Here is a 24512-nt window from a genome sequence, read left to right as displayed (position 1 = left end):
TACTCCTCCCTTGGTCTCATTATCTCTCATTATTTCTGACTCTCCCTGTTGCTTCTCTTGTCTCGACTCCTTTTTTCCCAAGCCATGTATTTGTGTGCTGTATGCATGTGTTTGACCTTAATTACTCAAGAATCTAGTGACTGAAGGGAAGGCATAAAATATGGAATGAAAACTTAATATCTTGATATTTCCCTGTCGGTTTAAGCAATAAAATAGTTAGTCATTACAAGAGTTATGAAATTGGATGAAACCATTCTTCCCTTCGTATGCTCTGTGCGCAGTCACACAACTTTATCTCTTTGTCTGACTATCATTTTTGATTTACTGTGTCTGGAGCTTACATGCGTGTATCTAGTCACTCTCTATCCTCCCTTGAGCCATAAACTGATTCAGAAAAGTTCCCACAGTGCACTTAAATGACCCCAAACAGGCACACCAACTCAGTTGTGGTCATGATGGGGTGTTGCGATTTAAAACCACCATGGATAAATTCCTCTATGGACTAACCAAATACCAACAATCCTTGAGTTAAGCATCAGAGCAGAAAGCAGAGGATGCCAGGATAATGATTTCTATTAGACTTGAAATGAAAGCAACATGATATGATGAGATAATGCAGAGAATGCTTTGATGAAAGGCAACAACCACAATTAAGCTTTTTTGAGAGAAAATTTGGAATCCACTGAGCAGTAACTGTTGCATTAATAATAATAATAATGATGATAATAATGGTCTCCTAAAAAGATTTTAGTGTATGTTTTGGTATATTAAAATTCCTAATTTTTGTAGTCTTTAATGAAACCCTTCTCTCCTACTCTAAGGAAGACATCATCCCAGTCCCGCCCACCTTCTTGTCTGCCCATCAGTTTCTGTAAACTCAACCCGAACTCATCTCTCTTCTCTTTTTCTCTGCGTGAACAGCATGTGAATTTATCTCCGTACAAGCTGGTGTACACAGAGCGATCTGTGTTTATAATCTGAGCTAAACATTCAGACGATGACTGATTCAAACACTCCTTATTCATTATCGTGGCTCACAAAAGAGAGAAGGGAGAAAAAAAAAACAGGAATGCAAGACATCAGTGCTGCTTTCATCTTTTGATTGATTTTGTTGCTTCTGGTTTCAGGAAAAGTTACGTGGGAGCCTTATTTTCTGAAACATTTTAAACAAGCTAACAAATTTTTGCCTTTGTGACTGCTGGCTTGAATAAACAGTTTTCTTTTTGCATTAGAAGTGGTTCTCTCCTCTCTTATTTTTCTGGATTCATGCCTTCTTGGAACTCACCACCTCTGCCTGCACCCTTCATGGTTTAGCAATGTCAAGCTAAACATGCATGCTTAGTTTCAGGCCAGGCCTTGGCAGTGATTTCTGGCACAGACAAGGGCGTAATTTGCAGTGAGCTAACAAAAACAGATGTCACGGCAGCTTTTCTCATTTTGTAAGGTATGTACCAAATATTTCTTTAGACTGGCACAGAACAGAGAGAGGGTTAAATCATTTAGCTCAGGCCACCTGGTTGTGTGGACTCTGGAGTGTGCCACTAGAATAATAAGAGCATTGTTCACTGTTTAATTCACAATCAGTTAATAGATTGATAAATTTAAAAACACTTACAACACTTGCTTAATTCAATTTGCATTCAAATGATGCATGAAAAACAAACACACACAAAAAAACCCAATTATATCTGTAGTTTGTCCTTAAATTATACATTTACAATACAGTAATATGTCTATGCATCATATTCATTACAACAAATTAAAAATGTGTAAGAACCAAATGTGGTTCAACCAACAGAGCAGCAGCAGAAGAAGCTCTGATTGGTTAGCTTATTTATGTTGATGTATTGCATGGTGCTGCCACCTTCTGCAGTATGCAGGAACAGGCGTGAGCTGTGTTTGGGGTCAGAGCTCAACAGTTTTAATTACTTATTAAATTATCATGTAACTAATTATGAGTTAATGGATAAGAATTAAAAACCGGAGAAGCCTATAATTATTCTGGTGACACACTCTTGACTGAATAGACTGCACACAGGATGGGGTGCAAAGCTAACGTGGAATAATACTATGGTTACACATAAACCTACAGGTCATTCTTTGCATTCTTTACTGTAAAACGTATGTGCACACTCAATATTGCACTCATATTTGATTGAGCATGAAACTGCTACTGTTACAGCCTCCGCTCCTCTTCACACAATACTGTGGAAACCTGGCTGCAGGGATTTGCTCCCATTTAGCCAGAGGAGCATTAGTGACGGTGCCGACTGATGTTGGGTGATAAGACCTGGATTATAGTCAGTGTTCCAGTTTATCCCAAAGGTGATCGATGGGGTTTAAGTCAGGCCTGTAAGTTCTTCCACCCCAAGTTGGAAGCACATTTATGTCTAAAATATTGTATGTTGTGGCACTGATATTTCCTGTAATTGTAACTAAGGGGGCTGGCACAAATCATGGCCAACAGTACACAAATGTATGTGGACAAGGGTGTCCATATACATTTAGCCATATTATATAAGGATTGTTATTCCAGCACTTAGTTGCAATAACAATACCAGCATTTATGAATGAAGAGCTTTTAAAGCATGTCTCCTTGGCATTAACACTGAGAAGGAAGAGGCGTTACTTACCGGTGTATCTACATGCTTTAATGGCAGCTGAGGAGTGGGAGGCTGCAGAGAGAAGCCAGACAGAGTCAGTGGGTTAGTCATTGTTTCTTTCACACCGAGGAAGAAACAACATGGTGAGCGAAAGGATGAGAAAGAGAGGGAGAGAGAAGATGGAGAGACTATTTGTTTTATAGACCTCTGTCTCTCTCTCTCCTTGTCTGGTTGTCAGTGACACACCAGACACAGTCATTCTATTAACCTTGAGGAAAACACACTCTCTATTTATTTCTCCCTGAGCTATACACACTCTGTCTGTCATACATATGCAGAAATATACATACTCTCCTATTGTTTCTCACCATTTTAATGGATTATTCAGACAATTATTGTCTTTAAATTTTGCTTTGTGAAAATTCTTTATTAATATCATCTTGATTTAGAGGTATGTAGAGTGTTTTAAAAATCAAAGAAAGGAGGCATGGATGGAAAAAGAGAGACAGTATGTGAGAAAGCAAAAGAAAGTGTGTTTGCATGTCCACACATACACACACACACATAACGCACAGACAGACAGGGATCCATGTGTTCAGGAAAATGTCTTAACTGAGTTAAGTACAGCGTCTTAGGCTGATGTGAGCTCTATAAACAAAACCGGGGGCTGTTTAACAAGCTGCAGCCGTCATTTAAAAAGGCCAGCATCCAAAGTAAATAAGAGAAAAGTAGCTTGGAATGTTCCTAACTTGGTCATATCATCGGTGGTTAATCTTTTAAACATAAAACAGGACAGACTGCACCGACTTTTTATTTGACATTATGAATATTAACTAGAAATCTGGAGAATGCTCAAATTGCTATTCCTGCTGAACACTCACTCACTTGCCCATCATGTGCCGATTATGCAACCTTTATGGAAGTGAATGAAAACTCCTATTAAAAGCTCAATAAAGAGAAAATGACTCAAGCCTCGGTGTCGCAGTGCATGAATCACATTTTGTCCTGAAAAAGAGCAAACCCTAGGGAGAGGGACATTATCAGTTTGACTGCAGCACAGTATCTGTCGTCCTCTACTTCGTGCAACATTTAAATGCATCCTGAAAGTCCGTGATTCCAGATACTGGACAATTTTCTTGCTGCATCCCAACTGACAGTACACTTTTTCTTTTTTTTTTTCTACTAAATTCACACTTGAAGTAGGACAAGCATTTTTTACAGCATAGGGGTGGGGAGGGGTCCATCCTGGCGATCAAGATGTGTTAGAGTTATATCACTTAATTGCAGTGTGCCCAGCCCAAAATTCAATGCGTAACAGAAGCAAAACTTCTGAAAATGACAAAATTGACAGCTCAGAAAACAAAAACAGTACATGTTAAAGGTACCTAAAGGTAGCGATGTTTTAATGAATGGTTGATTTTCCACTGATCTACAGGTAGCGATAACACACCAAGAAATACAAAAATCAGAAGAGTGGCAGCAAAAAAGAAGACTGTAAGCAAGTAAACATGGATGTAAATGACAAACAAATTCACCTTTGTTTGTTTACAAGGAAACTCCACATGGGCACCTTCAAGTCCTCACAGAAACATTGTTGTTTGATTGAATGGTTACTTGTTGTACTAATGAGCTGAGTAGATTTTTTTTATGATTGTGATTGTTTAAATAGTGAACTGTCAGTTTAATGTTATGTAACAGTTGTGAGCACTTGAACAGTTTGAGAAGAAGGCATAGTTCATTTTCCACATTTGGTTCAATTTGAACTGCCAGACAGCAGGTAAAAGTTAATAACCTCAATGAAACTGCTGCCCCACAAAACATCACCCTCATCCTCTTCATCATCATCAAACTCTTATCCCCGCTACAAATAAAAACAGCACGCAGAGGGTGTCTTGTTAGAGTTGCACTGACAGGATTTTCCCTTGAGGAAAAGGAGGAAGCTCTTGTGGTTATAGCCTCTGACCCTTGACCTCCAGCGACAACCTCACAGTGCTCCCTGTGTGTGGTTCTGCCACAATGACAGGAAGGCTCACAGCATTATGACGGGGATTTCAGAGGTCAACAAGATCTTTAAGAGTTTCCTCTATGGTCTCATTTGTGCACAAATCCAGACACACATACTACACAAACACACAGACGTGCACATGGTATACTCACCACCTCATAGTTGGTAGTTGTTTGACATGATGTGGTGACCTGCAGAAGAAGAAACAGAGATGAGACAAGAGACGACTGTTACATCTGACTGGGAAAGTAAATGAGGAGAGAGCAGAGAGAAGTAAAACTCAACCATGACTGAAGGACATAAACTAGTAGCATCCTCTCAAATGTGAAGTACTTTAGTGCTGTGTTTTAAAAGGGAGGGAGAGACATCTCTGACTCTTTCCTCCTGAATGCCTGAGTATTCCCAAAATCACCCTCAAAAGTACAGAAATAACCACTGCCTCAAAAAAAAAAAAAAAAAAAAAGCTCTTTTGACTGTTCCTCTGTGTGGGAAACATGTCGGGGCCATTCCAGGCAAAATCACATTTGGCACTGAATTTGCACTGAAACACAATGGTTCCTGTAAAAGTCTGAAAACAATTCACCACTGAATCAAACAGTTCACAGTATCAGTTCACACACGGGTTGAAGCATTCGACTATGACTTTGGAACTCATATTGCATGATGGTTTTGCAAAACAGTGTGTGAGAGAATCCAGGCATAACGGAACAAAAATACCATCATTCTCATCGTGAGGTATGGTGACCAAACCCAATGCCTGCTACACATCACAATGTCCATTAGCCATCCGGATTTTCATTTCCAACTTAAATTTAACGATGTTAGGATCATTAGAGTCCGACGTCTTTCTGACGTTACACTGACATCTGGGTGATATTGATTTACAGATGAATTGACTGCAAGTTAAAATTCTATTTTTTTTTTACTCCCAGCAGCCACCTTAAGGTCAAGAGTAACCCTGGGTGTAACTTCATTACCCACTAGTTTTGCCTTTCAACTCTTATTTTACCATCCACCTCTGTCTTTGCAGTGAACTGAAAACTTCACCTCCATTTGTCTTGTGAAACAGCATCCTGTCCCCACTTTGTGCTTTGCAACAACATGTTCTTTTCAGTAAAACAACAGTAGGCTTCCCAACAAATGCAGCTGGGTGGCACAACAGTACTATAAAATGCAGAGTCCTGAGCCAGTACCTGTTGCCAGACCTCCCAGCAACAGTATCACTTGTCTTCTAATTATAATATCACCTCAAAATTAGAGTGGTATTGATTTCCTGATGTTGCAATGCTGCATGTAGCATCTTTAAATAGCAGTTAGGGTATCATGGGACAATTTCGCTCTCAAAAAAGTTTCATAGGATCCATGACAGGCAAGAGTGGCTCCTATTAGTCTGCATTACCCTCTGCACAGCAAATCACTCATTACGATGCATAAACAGTCACTCTCTGGCAAGCTGAGCCACTTCCATCTGACTGTATTTACTTTAGTGTGTACACATAAACATTCATGCATGGTTAAACGAGTGCGTGCAGCGGCCAGTATCCTAACGTGTTGTGAGCTGATGGATGTTTACGGGCAGCGGGATGAGAGCGTGCGCTATCAGCACACAACAGACGCAGGCGAGGAAGGAAGCCGCTGTAATTAGTTTGCTCTGGGAAAACAAAAGACTCATTGACTTTGTAATGCTATCATCAAGTGTATCAGAATACAGGAGTTGGATAACATCGCAGCAGAACAGATCCAAACCTACTGCATGATGATACGCGGTGTGATGGCTTCAGTCCACCAATCACTGCTGATATGGCTATATCATAGTTTAAGAGAGCCGACATGTTGCAAATATTTGAGGTAATTTCAATGGTGCACTATTGGGGACTGGTGCTTTGTTCTGCCTCTGATATGCATATGAACACTGCATTATAAAATCAGCCAGTAGTTGATGTTTAAGTGCCATTTTAATACTGTAAAATCGGACTTTATGAGCTAAAATTTACAAGCATTCAGTCAAAAATTCCCCTCAAGGCAGTGTGCAGAAAAAAAAATGTCACTTTAGATTTTACAGACCAAATTTATGTGGCTCAAACCATCAGTGGCCGGTAGTCAATAAAAGGCTTGTCCAAACTCATTCTTGTTAAGTGCATATGCAGATGCGTGAGAGTGCACGGCAACTTGTGGGTCATTTTGAATCTCTGGGTATAAAGTGAAAGAGTGAAGTGTTGCTGCTGCGGGCGGGACAGTGGAATGGATTCAGGCAAGATGCAGTATCCAGTGACAAGGATGCGTGAATAAACATGCCTGTTTGCAAAAAGATGCGCTCGGTTGCCAGTTTATTTGATACACTTAGTTAAAACAAATGCAATACAGCCATAATTCTTTTCTGTTTCTCAGCTGCTGTATCTGAAGTGCCCTTTAGCAACGCAGCTAAAACCCAACCACTGCACTGGAGCTTCTCAGAGGCCACCAGTACATGAAGTTGCTAGTATCAGGACCCAGAGGCGAGTCAGCTCACGCTTGCTCTTTACTGTTCCGACACTACCTGGGGCCAACACTGACATTCATATATCAGTGTTGGCGGTCCCAGTGGCCCTGGGGCCTTGTAGCAAGAGCATCTGCCTTTATTATCACAGCTGACAGGAAGTGCTGTTGTGTGCACTGTACTGTAGCATACGCCTGCAAATGCCTCGATGATGACTCCCTCCAGTATTGATCTAAAGGTCAGAGGGGTACAGTGAGTCTCAGTGGCTACTGAACACTTCACATCCAGAGAAACCAGATGATAGCATGTAGCAGCAGCCATATGAGTCTGAATTTATTCCTTTAAGAACACATTTGTGCAAATAAAAATTGAGCAACCAGCCATGAATATTGCTTCCAACTATTGTTATTGTTGAGGCGGGACAGATATAATACAGACACCAGCTACATCACACAATCTTACATTCCATCAAACACAGTGTCTCAGTGAAACTAAAAAATCCTCACTACATCACTGTGCAACAAAGCGAGAGAACAACAGCTACCCTGTCTTCATCCATATATGGTGGGTGCAGCTGAAAGCCAGACTAATACATGGTTTTAACCCACTCAGAGGCTCGGCCACATGCTTCAGCACCTGAACTTCATCCGTCCGCCGATTGTTTGTGCAATCTGGCATCTGTGCCATCTGTCAAAATCTCTGCATCAAAATGCACAAAAATGCACATATGATGCCTGAGAATTGATTTAATCGGATGGATGAAGTTTATGTTGACCTTTTGTTTGACCTCTTAATGCGTCTCCCAAATCTCGTCCAAGCAAAGTGACCAGCAGACCGCAAAGAAAACTCTCCAGCCAGAGAAAGAGAGTCATAGTGGGTTTAAGCTTTTAAAACAGACAGCTTATAATCTCATCCAGTCACGAGGGGTGTCTGGGAAGCCACTGAACTAGAACAAGGAGTCAACCGAGTCACTGGCGGGGGGGCCCCTCCGCAATCTCAACCGAGCCGAGGGGCCTCATTAGGGGGCAAACAGAGGTTAGCTGAGGCGGGACATTGTTGAATTTGCCGCAACAAGGGTCAAATGAGTCAGGTGAACCTCAACAGTTTCACGGAGATGCCCTCCATCCTCTTCACACTGAGAGCGTGGATCAGCGAGAGCTTTAATGATTTCAGAAAAAGTGCTGCTCAAGTGGGTTTATATGGAAATGGAGAGCACAGAATATCAAAGCATGACTCTGGAGCCTGGTCCACTGAGTTGAATCACTGAATAATGAGTTAACACGCTGCAGTTCAACCGGGGTAGTGATGAACCATTTTCTCTTCACTCTCACACACTTCAAACAGGCTTGAACAAGCATCCTCTGATAAGCGAGGAAGAATATGACCAGCTTGCTCAGCAACCTCTGTATGCTTGGTTTGCACTCTTTCAGACAATGGGGGCATTTTCAGTGCCATTATTCTTTTGGTTTTGTGCTGTTTGACACATAAAAAGGTATGAAATTTAATATTTTTGCAGATGAGATAAACATATTTTTTGATATCTTGCATTGTGGAGGCATGGAAGTTTATTTTTTTCTACAGTTTGCAGATTTCTTTATAAGTAGATGAGTTTCTTTTTGATCCCCTTAACTTGAGAAAGCTGCAGTATTTCCATAAATTTTTGCCCTCTAACTTAGCACTAATCGCTCTGATCTTAGTTCATCTACTTCAGCCTAACTGATGGGAGAAAGCCTGTGTTTGCCACTGTGCATAAATCATCTCACTGGCTCCAATAAATAAGCCTGCCATTGGTCCAACCACACTCAAAATTCCTCAAGCACTCCTCCTGCCCACACAAGAGCCACTGCCGTGCTGATGGCAGTTTGCCTGAGAAAGTAAATTCTTCACTTTCCAAACGGGGGCCAAATAAGGACTGAAGCTCAAACAGCCCCTTCGGAGGGATTTAAACATCGGCTGGGTTTCTGTTTTACTTGGAGGACTAATAAATCCGCCGAATGCTGTGATGGCGGACAGCGTGTTCCTTTCCCACTTTGACATTTTGACATAATGTCAAGCATGTAACGCACCGTGTTTGACCATGTGGCATTGTGTCGCTGGCAGGAGCGCGATGTCGAGTGATGCTGTCAGTGGTTGAATAATACCTGATGAATTTAAAAAGGAGAGTCAAATCAAAGAGTAGTAAGATAACTGCTAAATAAATGACTCATGCAGAATGCTGCCAACAAAGAAAACTGTGTGGGAAAGTTTTACCGCTAAAATGCTATCCATCATTTATTAAAGAGTCAGTTATTCAAGCTCATGAATCAATATCCTTTAAAACAGAGAATAAGCTCTGCAAACATGTTCTGTCAAGGGTCTGAGCTACTTGGTGGATATCTAAAACCAAACTCTGAGAAACATGTCTTTCAGTCTCGGTTGCACCATGAAGGGCTAACTGCTGCTGGACCCAAACAGGATGGAAAAGGGCTGGTGTATACACAGAAAGTCTAAATAATTGTTTGTGTAAAGTAGAACACATTGCCCGCCAGCTGTTTCCACTGGCATCCATCAGCCCCCACTGTCGCAACACAAAAAGGGTCCTCCCACAGCATGAAAACCATCCTGTGATGGCCGTATTAATGACAAGACAGCTACTGGACAAAGGACACCTTTTGAAGCTCTCTGGACGCTTCAGTGAAATGATGTCTCCCAAGAGACACGCTCCAAGTCTTCTCATGAGGAATTCACCGTTTCAATCCTGTGGATACAACAAGAAGGGCTTATATATTTTCACACAAGAAGAAAATTGCTTCCACATGGTTAACACACCATAAATAAGAATAAAAATTGGCCGACAGGCATAAATGTTTGCTTCTACCATAAATGGTTCAGACAAAATATGCCACAACATACAGGAGGGTATTTACAATGAGAATCATCATCATGTTCTGCCTTCTTATTTCAACAATTCTGACTGGCAGTGAGCTCAGATTTGTGTCCTACAAAGGCACTGACATTACTTCACCTCGAAACCAACATGCCGATGTTGGGTTTGAGGCCCAGAGGAACTTCATCAAGTGGATGTGCAAGAGGCCAAAGACCATGGATCACTGAGGAAGCAGCTATTTGATCATGGTCAAGCCACATTGAGTGGTAAGTGGGCTCTGGCTTGGCTGCTTCACCCCTTGTATGGTTACAACCAGATCACTGCGAGCTACAGACGACAAAATACCCCATTAAACAAAGAAATGATGAATATCAGATGTGCAATTGTGGCTCACTTTGGACACAGGTTGAAAACCTCCAAATCTGAAAGCCTGCCTTGGAGTTTTATGCGAGAGGGGCATGACTGCATATCATAAATGTTAGGTCATTTAATTGCGGATTCAATTGTGGGAGAAGTCTAACATTTGGCACAGGTCTAAAACCAAAGCTCACCTGATTTGCAAGGTCTTTGGTTTCCACTTGTGGGAAACAGTTGCATTTAAAAAAAGAAAAAAGAAAAAAAAATGTGAGTAATTTTGTAACACTTCAAAGGCCAGGCTTCTATGGGAGTTAAACACGAGCATGTTTTCATCATTACTGGATGGAGCAGACATCGGACGGTGCTGATGGGTCTGTTCCGGATTGCGTTCGCCTATCAGTTCCTGTTTAATTAGGGGTGGCAACAGGATGCTAACTCTTATTTGACCACTAATAGCACAGTTAAGTGAGAATAAAGAAACAACGCCAAGCCAAAATCAACGCTATACACACAGAAAAGTGCAATAAAGTATAGGCTTATGAGAACATAACATGTGCAGAAGAGGATTCCTGAATGCTCTTTTGCTGCAATTACTTCTCTAAAGGCCTCAATTTTTTGCTTTTGTCTGCATTTTTCTTGAGTGTGAATCTGAAAACAGATTTTTTGTGTTGGCTTGTATTTAAATTTCCTTTTAATCTGAACTTGCTCTTTATTTTTCCTCTTCAGCCAGTCACTTATTGACAGAATAAGTTAGTGAGTAGTCTACTAATTTGAGCTTAGACTCTTGGGTGGTTGCACGTTAAATGCCATCCTCCCCTGGTCACTACTGCTTTTATAACACTTCCTGGCACATACTTTGCAGCTGATGCAGCTGGGGGGGGTTCTTGTAGTTTTCACAGTCACACTTTCTGTTTGTGTGCTCTTACTAAAAAAAAAACGTAAAATTCAATCTGGGAAAAAAAAGCGTGGTGCATGACATAAGAAAACAAACTGCTTATCTGCACAAACTTGTGAGAGGAATTTCTTTTTGGCTTTCTACACTGCACCTTTCAAGATGATTTTCTGCGATTTATGTTTTTTTTTTTTTTTTCAACATTTCTCTTCAGGCTGCCAAGGTTTCACTTCTCTGATGTGTCAAAAGATAAAGTGCCCAGAGGGAGAGTAGGTATGTTATTAAGGAACGGGAAGGACAGATGGAAGAGACAAATAGTTTAAGAGGGATGGATCTACAGGGAAAGCAGCCGTTCAAAAGCATCACTCTTAGAGAACATCTTCATGTTATGAGACACGAGGGAGACATGAGTTAGGGCTCTTTTGGCAGTGAAATAGGGTTTCTGGACAAGGTGAAGAAAGCAGTGGAGCGTTTTCCCTTGAGATTCATGACCAGTTTGAAAAGTGTGATGCCAGGGCAAGAGCATCAGGTTCAAAGTTATGTAACATCTTCAAATGAAATTCAGAAAGTGCTTTGGAGAAGTCAAAAAAGTGTTGAATTTTGGGTACGGCAATGAAGCTGCATTCCTTTCTGTTGTTTTGGCTCTTTAGTTGGAGACAGGACATACAAGCTTTGTGACCTCTTGACCATTCATGTTTAACTGCCATCCTTGTGTTAGCTCAAGGTCAGAGGTGAATGATTGCCATCATCAGTCTGCATCCTCTCTCAAAGGTGTCAGAAAGAGAAAGTGTGAGAAAAAGTGAGGGGAAAGTAAAGACAGCACAAAGGAAAATATGAAAAAAAAAGACACTTCCTGCAAACATTCTTCTTGACCAACTGCTCTACTTTGTCTCTTGTGATGCCAAGGCAGATGCAGGTTACGCTGAGAGAGAAAACACGTGTTTGCCCAGTTGCTCTGCATCTCTCTGCCGCCACAAATCACTACTCGTTGGGTCATGAAAAGGCTCCCGGGCCTCAAACAGCAACTCAAATGAACTCTGACTGTCCCGCTCCCATGGGAGCAACATTCCCATGAGTGTGTGGTGGACTAGCCTACATCCAAAACATGCAGAGAAAAGCATTTTCAGCTGAAATGACATCCAAAAATCCCTTTTTGTAGTAGTTGCAAAACTCCAAGCTCCAACAGCTTTTATGAGCTAAAAACACTAAAATTCAGCCTGAGGTCATCCTTCTGAAGACCCGTTTTAAGCCATGAAAGAATGCAAAGAATTGGAAGTTTAGAAAAACTTATTGAACATTTCCAGCCACTCAAAAAAAAACCCCAGTATGAATCTGAAAATCTTCTATGAATCTGAAAATCTTCTCTTACCTGCACACCGGTGCCACTTTTTTTCTCACACTCTCTTTTCTCTCCCCCTCTGCCTTGTTTCTACCTCTTCATTCTCCCTGCCTTCAGACCCCCCTCCAGGAGAGAAAGAGGGCAATAGAGGGAGTGGGCCTACCAAATACAGACACTCTCCTCCTCCTCCTCCACCCCTCTCACTCAAAACAACAGCAGTAATCCCAAACGCGTGCCAGAGAGCTACTGAACTCGATTCTGTGTAAATGCGTGCGCGCATGTGGATGTCTGTGCAGCCTCTGCACTGGACCAGGATACAGTCTTTATACTGCTGGCTTTAGTTCCCCCTGTCAACTGCCAAGAAGTTTTGAAACACGCTATATAAGGCCAAGAAAGTGGCTTGGGGCTCCTTACGATTCCGGTACCCAAAACGAGAGAGCAAAAGCCATCCGGGGGCAGACAGTAACTGTATCCCTCTGTATCCCTCCCTCTGCTAGCGCTCTCTCTCTCTCTCACTCTCTCTCTCTGTCTGTTTCCCTCTCTCTCTCACTCTCTCTTCCCCCTGCCTTTTCCTCACAGCCTTCTCTGTAGCTGTTGACACAGGCTTGACAGAGAGAGGGAGAGGGGAACTGGGAGAGAGAGAATAACTTTTCTGTTCTTGTGTCTGCACTGCAAAAACTCTTCAGCTCATATTTGCCAGTAATGAATTCTAAAGTTACCTTCACTGACTGCACAGACTGCACTGCTATATGTGTAAAAAAAACAATAATTGCCGCTGATGATTTTTTCTGACCTTACTTAAAGACAAATAAGTAGAAAAGTCATGAAGTGGTGACTGTCTGTACCTTGGAGTTGGAGGAAAGTTGCAGAGCTTTAATTTTGCCTATTGACAGCCGCAATCTATAAGATGCATATTGACTCATGAGCAAAAACATGAGGCCAACAGATAATACCCGATACTTGGGAGCAAAGGATTTGCCAACCTCCCGTTGGGTGATGGGAACTTGGGGTGAACTTAGCTCTTGACCTCCAGACCAGGACTGAGGAAAATTGGGCCATCAGTCATCTGCTAGCACCCGGTTATTAGGCCGCCCGTCCGGTTTGTCTGCCAGTGCTATCTCCCGACCACTGCGCTGCATCTATACCACTGAAGGGCGTCGCTATGGAGACATGCTGTGATGGCTCTTTGATGTGACGTGTTTGCGTCGGGGAAACAGACTTGCCTCTGTGAAGGGCCGCTGAGGAATGAGGAGGCTTGGCTCTTGCAAATTTGTGTGTGTGTGTGTCCCATCATTTTCTCTCTCCCTCACCCTCTACCTCTCTCTCTTGCTCTACCTTTTTCACTTTCATGCTTGGATGGTTCCTCTCTTTTCCATGCCAACATTCTTGAACGCTCCTCATCCCTGCTTCTAAGCACGTCTTACTGTGTTTTTGGTTTTGCTCCATGCACTTTCTCTTTTTGGGAGATAAAGCAGAAAAAACACAGAACCTTAGAAGGAAAAAAGCTCCGACAACACTATGAAAAAGAGTCATGGAAGTGTGGTGAGGAGAAAGTAAATTTAGCAACTAAAATCACACTTACTGATCACTTTAGACAGAGTAACTTAAATAGCCCTAAGTTTTACAGTGGGTGATAAAATGGGGTTGCACCCGTGCCTCTTGCAACATTAAAGAACTTTTGGGTTGCATTTTATAGAGCATGTGATTTGCCAGAGGTCTAATTAAAGGTCTCTCCCAGTTTTCACACATGCACAGATGTTGGGATGTGGATTAAAATGCTAGGAAGCCAGGATTAAAACCTAACCCACAAAACGCTTGACCTCCAAATTCTACACCAGCGGAGGCCCTGCTTATTTCAAGTCAGGCTTAGTGGAGTTTGGAATGTGCATGAGTGGACTCAGAGACAAACAAATCAGCTCTAAAGTCAGTTTGTAAGTGTAAAGGCGGCATGCTGTTACAGATGCAGAGCCCGAGTTTTCTGATAGCCCGCCAGTGCTTCCTTCCTTTCTTTAAAATGCTTAGCTGTTTCTTGCACATCAGTGTTTGTGTTATGTAAGGAGCGAACGAGCTCCGGCTGACAGACAGGGATTTCGGGCCACCAGAGATTAAACGAGACCATCTCAGTCTGCTCACAGCAATAATATCCCCAGGATTTTCCTTTGTTTGACAAAGGCGCTATAAGATCTTCTAAAAATAGAAATTCAGCATGTGACTGGATTTTCAGATCTGCTTCAGAATGTTAACAGCCTTAAAACAAGGGTGCACATTCAAAGCTCAACGCCCAACAGGTTGTTTTTTTCCCCTATTTTTAAGATAAATGATGAGGTAAAATAACTAACTGCCCTGTCGTCCCACTGGTTGACATACTAGAGCATAAAAATATGATGCCTGCAGAAAAAAACTGCTCCTTATCTGAGAGATCGCGAAGTCTAAATGCATCAACAGGAATACGCTGGATTTGTTTTCAACATTTCTCACACCCTCTGTTATTTTATTCTCGAACTGCAACTGTGACTCACTTCCAAGTCGTCCTGTTTCGCTGCTGCTGCTGCTCCAAGATCTGTGAACATCTGCAACTACAGGAAGTGGAAAAGCCTGATTACGAGGGCACTTTGTTCGGCTCCAGCTGACTGCAGCGATAAGTAAACAAGTCGTGAGATTTTTAAATATAAACTTGCCAGTGTCCAGTGTTGAAAACATTGAATGCTGTGGCAGGGTGGTAGCAGTTAGAAACGGTCTCTAAATCCAGAGAAGAATCTGGGTGAAAGGTCAGCGATTCCCTACCCTGTCCGGGCCTTGCCTGCTGACCTTTACTGTCATTATTCGAACAAATCAGCGTATCATAACAAAATCACTTCTTATTTTTGGTTTTGCTAGACCATTTAAAAATCTGCTGGAGACAGATCCAGCTACAGATGATTGACAGACGCCTGACTTGCATCCATTGGGCTTTTTACCAACTTTCACACTGGACAAGAGAAGTGGGCAGGAAATGAGACTTATCTCCAAAATCAGAAAATTTGGCGTGTGAAATACTGAATCACGCTGTTTTTGATGTCTACAACTACACCTACTTTAAGCACCTTTTCAAGTGGTTTTGGAGTTTTGGGAAAGCACTGAACATATAAGCATTTTTGTGATAAACAATCTGATTTGCCTTAATTAAATGCAATGTGTTCCAGACTCAACTCTCAAAGCAAAATCCACGCTTGCAAGATACAGACTGTTTTGTAATACTAGAAAAAATCTGTCTTGTTGGACAGGTAGAAATTGCAGCAGCCACACGTGTGGCATGTCGAACAAGAGCCAACAAAAAACACACAAACAAGTAAACAGTGTTTTATAAAATGAAGTCACAAGACAAAAGACACTGTCAAGCATTGTTATTTACATGAGGAATATTCAGACTTCTTGCGCTCTCACTCATCTTGTCCAACCTCTTCCCATCATTCCTCTCTGGCCCTGCCTCTCCCTGCCAAACCTCGCCTGTGTCTTCCAACCCGACCAGCACAAACCACTGCAGCCTCATTCCAGGAGGCTCCTCCAAGACATGGCAGGGATAAATCATAAGGAATAATGAGGGCTTGTTTCCATGGAGGGTGAGAGAGAACAGAGAGCTGTACAGACACTGTGCTATCCAGCCAACACATCAGAACAGACATACTTGCACACATGGATACTGATGGTGTGTTATTGGGTGGATGTGTTTGCATTTTCCTGATGCAATAGTTCCAAACTGAAGCCTGAATCCAGGCACTGGGAGTGTATGGATCTACATGTGACCCTAAAGGGTTAATCTAATAAAACTGTAGAAAACATCCATGACATATAGGCAAGTTGTCATGGTGATGACATACATACATAATGTACAAGTCAAACTTGTTCACTTACACTATATGAGATTTGTTTTAACTTTAACATGTCCAGAGCCTATAAAACACTAGCAAGTCAAAAAACTGTTTGGTTTCTTCCTCTGAAAAAATTAAATTCTTCCACAAAATCTTGTAAATCTCATTTCTTACACCAAACTTTCCCTACATGACTGAAAAGGCCTCAGAGAACCCACAGCTTATGAGTCAGGTATGAAGACCCCACACACCAGACTCCCGTCTAACAGAGAGGCCTCTGTCTCCAAACCACAACTTGGGTGTCCAGCCAGACTTCAGGCAGTATCCCAGCCACAACACCCCTGTGCAGACGAGCCTCCACCTCTAAACAGACACCCATAAGAAGCACATTGAGGGCACCACAGTCTGTCTCCTATACGCTGCGGGACAAGAACGCATCTGTTGCCGAGTTCGAGCGTTCTCAGGGCTGCACTAACCCACGTTCACGCAGAGACGGTTATGGTCGGATGGAAAGGAAAACTGAAAAATGAAGACTAGCCAGAAACTATTATCTGCTCTTCATCAAGGCACATTACTGGACATTTGTCTTTTAGATGTTCTGCAAAGACGTTTTCATAAGCTTTAGAACTTAATGATGGAACCGCATGTGGTTAGAGATATTCAAAGTTTAGCAGGATGAAGCAGAGAAGGGGAAACACATCACTGATCGTTGCACTGACAACAAGATTACAGGGACGCTGGCAAAATATTCAATGGACTTCAAAGGTGCAATAAATCAGTTTCTTTTACTGCCCAAGTGAAATGAACAGCATACATCAAACTCTATTTCCACCTCAGTTTGATGAAATAAATGAAAAAGTAGCTGCAGTCTAATATTTACCAGGGTGATAAACAGTGTTACCCATTCTGGATGTTTCTTGATGTCAGTTACAGTGCACAAGACCTTTCCATGTTGTTGCAGTTTCTCTGCTCACCAACAGATGTCAGTGAATGTCACTAAATGCTTCTTTATGCCAAAAACTCAAACCACAAAATAAAATAAATAAAAATAAAATCTGGAAAAATTTCTAATCATTTTTTGTATGAATATTATTCTAGTGAACTAAATCACTTTTATTTGATCAGGATCTGCCTTGAAAACACATGTGTAATGTGACTGTAAATGTTGAATGTAAACTGGCCCTAACTTTCACTGAATTGATATATGATCATAAAAAAAACATGTTTAATTTTAAATCCATATAAATCATAGTAATAGTAAGTAATTATCGCAGCCCTTTACTTTTGTTCGTCCTAAAGTGCAATAAAATGACTTAATTATGTGAAGCATATGTAGACATGAACTTATGGTGGCTGTGGTGCAGACAGTATAAATAAATTACACATTTATTGTCCTACATCATATGTTAAAAACATTTACCTTTATCATCCCCTCATTAAAATCAGACTCAAAATGACATAATAACACAGAGATGCTACATAAAATGTAATAACACTACCATTAAAACATTCAGACAACTGCCTTTTAATGTCCTGGTTACTGTACAGAATAAAAAGGTAAGTTGTGGCAGCTTGAAATAATAAACACTGAAATGAAATCAGTGCAGCGCAGCGGTTATCTTCAAGTGTGGTGAACTGCAAACCGCTGGCGACAACCTCATTGTGCTTCCTGACAAATTAACAATTCAAGGTCAGCATGGAGTCAGCTGAAGAAAGCATCACCGTCTGCCTAAATCCACACTTGTATTTGCACAAAGAATGTACTTTTCCACACGTTTACGACTTGAAACAATCCTGTTTATGTTTTATTCAAGGGCCATTTGATTGGATGAAGCCAACATAAATGTTTGGTCCCACATAAACCAATTTTGGGATAAGCAGGATTAGAGAATTTGTGACATTTACAATGTCCCATTATTATCTCCTATTATCGGTCCTTCGTACCATTTTATCATCTCAGACACACACACCTCTTGCTCCTCCTCTGTCAAAACATTTCCTGTCCAATGTCTGTCACCACCAGAATGAATGACTCAGGATTCTGGCTATCCTGATTATTCCTCCAACTGCCACCACAAATGGCTTTGCCTGGTTTTAGAGGTATTTGGCAGATTTTTCCTCAGATGGGTTTGGGAACACACAGCTTTTGTTCCTATAGTAATATTTGGGTACAGCGACAGCTTTGTGGATGTTTTTGAGGAAAGGAAGTCGGAAGTAAGAATCGGGAAACCAGTCTCAACTGAAACCACCAAGAATAGACTTGTTACGCTCTTCCCCTCCGCCCTTTTCCTCTATTCTTTCCATCATTCATCCCTCCTTTCCTTTCTTTTCATTTACTCTCCCCTGTGCGTTCTTCCCCTTTCCACTGCAGATTGGGATCAAATGATGGTGACTGATTGTGAAGAGGTGGAAACGTGGAATATGAGATTCGATGCGAGGAAGCAGAGATGATGGCTTTACTTCCTCTCATGAAGGTCTCACATTATTCTGTTTTTGGAGGCTCATCACTTTGCTCAACAATTTTATGTTGCATAAATAATGGCAACAAGGAGTAATCTGCAGTAGAAGACCTTCTCTCTCTTACCTTTACTTCACATTTTTTATGGCAGGACAACCGGCAAGCTGAAAGAAAAGAGACAATGTCATTCAAACAGACAAGAGTGGACGGAAGAATCACAGCTGAATGTCACTGAATGGTCAAAAAATACACACATATATGCACATAATCTCCATATGAGATCAATGCAAGAGGGAGAGTAAACATCCATTTTACAAGTGAAGTGCTCAGAAAGAAAAGAAAAACACACTGTCATTTTTTTTGGAAAGAAAAATCCTATGATATTTCTGTCTGAACGGATCATTTCTGCTGACTGTGTCCTAACATGCTGTGGTGCTGCCCCCAAGTGGTCACATAAAGCAAACATCCGTCCATTAATTGAACTTTTCCTTATGTAAGAGCTTCAAAATGGTAAAAACATTGTATAAAAAATGTTAAAATAGATCAAAACTATGAGTGGATGCTTCCTCAAAGAGGTTTAATATGAATTGAACATGAGAAACAGAGACAGAGCGAGAGTATGTCAACCTCCAGGTCATGTTTTGACGTCTGGGCAGTTATGACACTTGACCCTCCACACCTGCTGTCAACCTAGGTGGTCCCCAGGTGGTATGAGTGTGTGTGTGTGTTTGTGTGTATGTGTCCATGTCTTTCTATTGTTGTGAGGACAAATTTGGGTTTGAAACCATTCTTGTGAGGACATTTTGGCATTGTGAAGATTTTAGGCTTGTGAGGACATTTTGGCATTGTGGGGACATTTTAGCAGCGTGGGAACATTTTAGCCAGTCCTCACAACTTCACAAGGCTTTTTGAGGGTTAAGACTTGGTTTTAGTGTTAGAGTTAGGGAATGTATTATGTTGATCAGTGTCCTCACAGCAAATGTAAGACAAGAATGTGTGTGTGTGTGTGTGTGTGTGTGTGTGTGTGTGTGTGTGTGTGTGTGTGTGTGAGCAGAACCTGTGAGGAAGAAAAAAGTGGTGGTGGTGCAGTGCCTGGTAAAAGACTGCTCTGGGTGGTCTTAAAGAGAAGGAGACTGTTAGAAAAACACTCTCTGCTTAATTAAGGTAAACCTGTGTAATGGTGATAAATGGATCACTTGGTAATTTTGCCTGTGGAGTGCTGATTGGTAATTATTTGGAGATGGTAAGTGAATAATTGCCTGTCCAATCAGAGAGGCAGCTGTCCAAACCAGTGTAACAGTGTTCAATTAACTCTGAAAGATGCTAACATGTAAAAACTGCACTGACATGGAGAGAATTCAAATAAATGGCTATGGATGCCGATGTCTGGCCCCGTGAATTCAGATTCAGTGTCTGCAGGAAACCAGTGAGTTAGAACATGTGTGCACACATCTGTATGAATGCACAGCACATTGACTAATTGTCATATCTTATCTATTGGCCACAAGCCCCCTAGCAACGTGGCCTTTTCACGGGGCACCTAGCAACACTTCCTGGTAACCGCGAAGGACAGGAAGGATGCTCAGATGAACATGTGTCCAGATGTTCTGCTTGTGAACATACACCACAGTATCATTTTTTGCTGAATGCACAAGCGCAGGTTTGTGCACATTCTGCTACTGTCGGACTTAAGGAGGGAGTTTTGGGCTTTTAGCTGGATGACTTTAACATTTACCATTTGTCAAGGAGAGCGTAATGCCCTCTCCTGTATTTTAACATCGTGCATGGATGAACAAAAGAGGGATGAAAGGGAAAGTAATTCTCCTATGCTCCGCTTTGCACTCTCTTTCCTTTGTTTTCCATGTATATCTCCCAATCCTCCTATACCCCAATTTCTCTCTCTTTATCCTGCCTCACTCTACCCCCCACCCCTCATCCCTCTCTCCCCCTTTTCCCTCTTATCTAGGCTAATGCAGCAGCAGCAGCCATGCTAATTTTAACAGCAAATCCTCAGCCAAAGCCCTATACAAGCCTGCTCCCCTACTGCCGGGCTTCTGTGTGTTTGTCATCTCTGCCTCTGCTAAAGAAGCTGTGTTTGTAGTTCAAAAAGGAAGAAAAGGGGAGAGGGGGTGAAAGTGTGTAAAGAGAGATGGAGGGAGAAAAGAAGGAAGAAAGAGAGAAAATGTGAGGCTGCCCAGGAGTCCACTAATGTTAATGTCCCCTGGACTTTTCTTGGAGTGACAATAAAACCTTAAGTTCTTCTAAAATTAGAATCGAAAACATGTGACTGGATTGTGGAGGAAGTGACGGGAGGCTGGGGCTTAAAGGGAGGGAGGAGGAAGGGAAAGAAACAGCAGACACATACTGTACTTATATCTATACTGTATATGCACAAAAGCAGTCAAACAAAAGGGAGACACACTTTGACAGAGACTCATGTAAAGTACATATGGAATTTGAAAGGAAAGATGCAGCGGTTTTGGATTGTGGTGCAATCTATCAAAAATGAAACAACAGTGATTGAACCTGCATTTGTTGTTCTAAAGACCTGATATCTGAGAGGCCTTTCCTGGGAAAAATCCTCTGCTCACATCAACTGATGCAGCTTTATGTTTCTAGCAGCAACAGCTGCCAGAAACAATTTCTATCATTGCAATCTTTAGACTTTCCCTTGGTTGGAGCAAACAAGGGACCTGAAGACCTCACCTTGTGCTGTGATGGACACTGCGATGGACATTAAATATGGTAACATAAAATATAAGAACACTTAAACTCTTAAGCCGTTTCACAGATTAAAGGAACAGTTTAACATCTTTGGAAATACTTTGTTAGTCCCTTTGTTTTGAAAGTGAGATGACATAATTCAACCTCACCCTTCCACATCTGTGCAAAAAAATGGCACTTAACACCCCTAAAATTTTTGTTTTTTTTTAAATTGGTAATGATCTAATTTCATTTTTGAAAAGGTAATAAACATGTCTCCCAAAATGTTCAACTATTCACAGTTGAATTCACAACCTAATTAAGGCTGTAAGGTCATAAAGCTTAACGCAGGTTTATTTCATGTCATTTTTTAAATGTTGCTCTGTAAAATCCATGAATTCAGGAGAACATCCCAGACACTCACCTTTGCAGATGAGGCCCTCCTTGGTGATGGCCTGCTTGCATATATCACAGCTCTTGGCCTTCTTGAATGGCTTCAGCTTGAAGGTGTGTGTGTGGACGCCCTCCAGCTCATCGGGCTGAGGTGAGACGAGGGAGGAAGAGAGAGAGATAGAGAGAGAGAGATTGGGAGTGAGTGGGTTGAACCGATGCCAGCGGGTCCACGGCCAATGGAAACACATTTGGAATTCAGCTATGATATATCCGTCTACGGCTGCACATGGGGGTTTGATCCAGTCTTTGATGGCATTTGGTTTCAGTTGACCGGTTCACTTGTGTCTTTGTTATATTGGATATTTTTCCTTTACTTTTTTTTTTTCACTCTGGCTGAGTTTACATCTTTCTTCATATGTGAGAAAATGAACAATTCTCTTCCCTAAAGAGCAAAAGAACAGGCTGTTACATCCAGTACTTACTTACTGTTACATAGAACTTATGAAGAATTGAGAAAGTACTGTATTCAGTGTAAAATACTTAGAATTGCTTAATTCTTTAACTAAGTTTCAATGCCAAAAATTCACTGGTTTCTTCTTCACAATGTGAGAATTTTTCAGCTTTTCTTTGTTTTGATTGGTTTAAAAAGTAATTACAGTGTGATAGATGGATAATCACTAATTGCAGCCACACTTAAAACCATCAAAAGCAAAGTTTCGCAATCTTATACAAAAAGCAGCAATATGGCAAAATGATTCAGACGTAAACATCATATTATCATGTTTTTCTACCATACACCATCATTTAACAAAAAAAAAAATAATAATTTGCATGGTCATGTACTTTCATAACTGACATTACTTGGTAAATACATGCACACACACACCGACACACATGCGCTGACACAGTCCGCCCACCAGCAGAGGATGTTTTCACTTTGAAGTTCTCTAATTAAATGACTAATTAATGATGAAGAGGAGAGAGAGAGAGAGAAAAAAAAAGCCTCACAGCAGCCAGCAACCTCAAAAACTCCAGGAATGATGTACGCCTGTGTGTGTATGCATCTGTGCATATGTGTCTATGTGAGTGTATGTACTGTACTCTATGCGGGGGGGTTGGCGGTGATGGAATATTTTTCATAGCAGCCTGAGGACACAGCAGCTCTAGAAACTGCAGCAAAACCCGAGCAGAGCAGCAAAGAAGGAGCGCATACACTTTTTTCCTCTAAAGGCAAGGATGACGATGATGAAGGTGGGACTGCAGCTGGTGTGTGCATACAGCTCGTTGGCAGAATAACAACAAGGAGGATCTCTGTGAAATTAATTCCATGACTTATCTAATGTACATCTGACATTTCCAACACTTTCAAAGCACCACTGTGCTAAAATGTGATTTTCCATCCAAACAGCTGAACATTAGTTTAACCAGGAGCATGCAAAATGCAGCCAAGAGTACTGTAACTAGGTCACTAGTGTTACATTTGAAGGTGCCTTTACTCTAAAGCAGCTAAATGTGACAGTGAAAGCTTGAGAGCTCCATAAAATCACAGTCATTTCTGTAAGAGTTCTCTTTCTGGTCATGCATTTTCCCTCCCACTTCCTGAGATTACATGTGATTTGATCGGGTTCTATGCTATTGTGCAAGGCTGTCTGGGTTAGAGTAATACTCTTTTTCCAAATCTGAAGGTCAAATATAATAACATAAAAAAAACAAAGACAACAGGGACAGACAGCAAATTCAAGATCTGCTCGTTTCCCATTTCTTCGTCTGGCAGCTCAAAGTCAGGCCAAGGAGAACAAACACCCTCTTGGATTCCCCTCTCCTGAGCTCCCCTCTCCATCCCTCTATCTGAACACCCTCCTCACTGAGTCATAATGATGATGTCATTTCCTTTGTGTATTTGTGCAGCTGGGCTGGTCTGGGTTGGGCTCTACTGGACTGTAAATCTTGGTGTTCCTTAGTGAAAACAGTATTTTATAGACACCTTGTTCCAACTATCACCTTAGAAAGACTGACTGAAGTGACTGAGCCTCTAGGAATAATTAACACTAATTCAGCAAATCCAACAAATTATCTATGAGTGCTTCCACTTATGTCCCATATGTCACTTTCCCATAAAATCCACTGTCAAACAAAGGTGAAACAAATAAAATGTCTGTGTGCACGTTGCATGTTTTCCTCCATAATCTGACAGCTCTTACTATCAGAGGTTTCACCATTTCTAATCAGATACAGGTAGTAAGCCTAACATTGAGACCCAAGGTGTCATCTGCTATGGACTATGGGTTTTCTCATAGAGGTTTCTTGCATTTTCTGTTTGCACTTGAAACCAAATGGGCATCTAGCATAAAACAAAAACTTAGAATTGAACAATTGCGGTGATGAAAAATAACTATACAACATGCAATCTCCCACAGATCACAGGCATTACAAACTGTCAAACACTCATGTCTGAGCGTATGTTGCATGTTAATTCTGGACTGCCTGCTGCATTCAAACTCTAGATTGCACTACATACGCAGAAACTTTTTTTGGCTGCAATAACCAAAGTGCAACCAAAGCAAAGTGACTG

General features: G+C 41.4%; 1 protein-coding gene across 15 annotated transcripts in view; it reads right to left on the bottom strand.

Moving 5' to 3' along the window:
• tns1a (tensin 1a) overlaps window positions 1–24512 on the bottom strand; it is a 78811-nt gene that overhangs the window by 36748 nt on the left and 17551 nt on the right. For 10 of the 15 annotated variants that reach the window (XM_071464146.1, XM_071464149.1, XM_071464157.1 and 7 more), the window contains exons 2-5: window positions 21972–22086; window positions 18971–19008; window positions 4761–4799; window positions 2634–2675 (exon numbers count right to left, since the gene is read on the bottom strand). In XM_071464146.1, the coding sequence (XP_071320247.1) occupies window positions 2634–2675; window positions 4761–4799; window positions 18971–19008; window positions 21972–22086 (234 nt within the window). Of the gene's footprint in view, window positions 1–2633; window positions 2676–4760; window positions 4800–12568; window positions 13018–18970; window positions 19009–21971; window positions 22087–24512 lie in introns of those variants that run through there. The other 5 variants (XM_071464155.1, XM_071464156.1, XM_071464148.1 and 2 more) reach the window with 4 other exon arrangements.

This window comes from Trachinotus anak, unplaced genomic scaffold, assembly GCF_046630095.1.
Source record: "Trachinotus anak isolate AG129_WGS33_773 ecotype Australia unplaced genomic scaffold, CSIRO_AGI_Tana_v1 ptg000026l, whole genome shotgun sequence".
Taxonomy (NCBI): Eukaryota; Metazoa; Chordata; class Actinopteri; order Carangiformes; family Carangidae; genus Trachinotus; species Trachinotus anak.
This window is presented reverse-complemented; position numbering and strand designations above follow the sequence as displayed.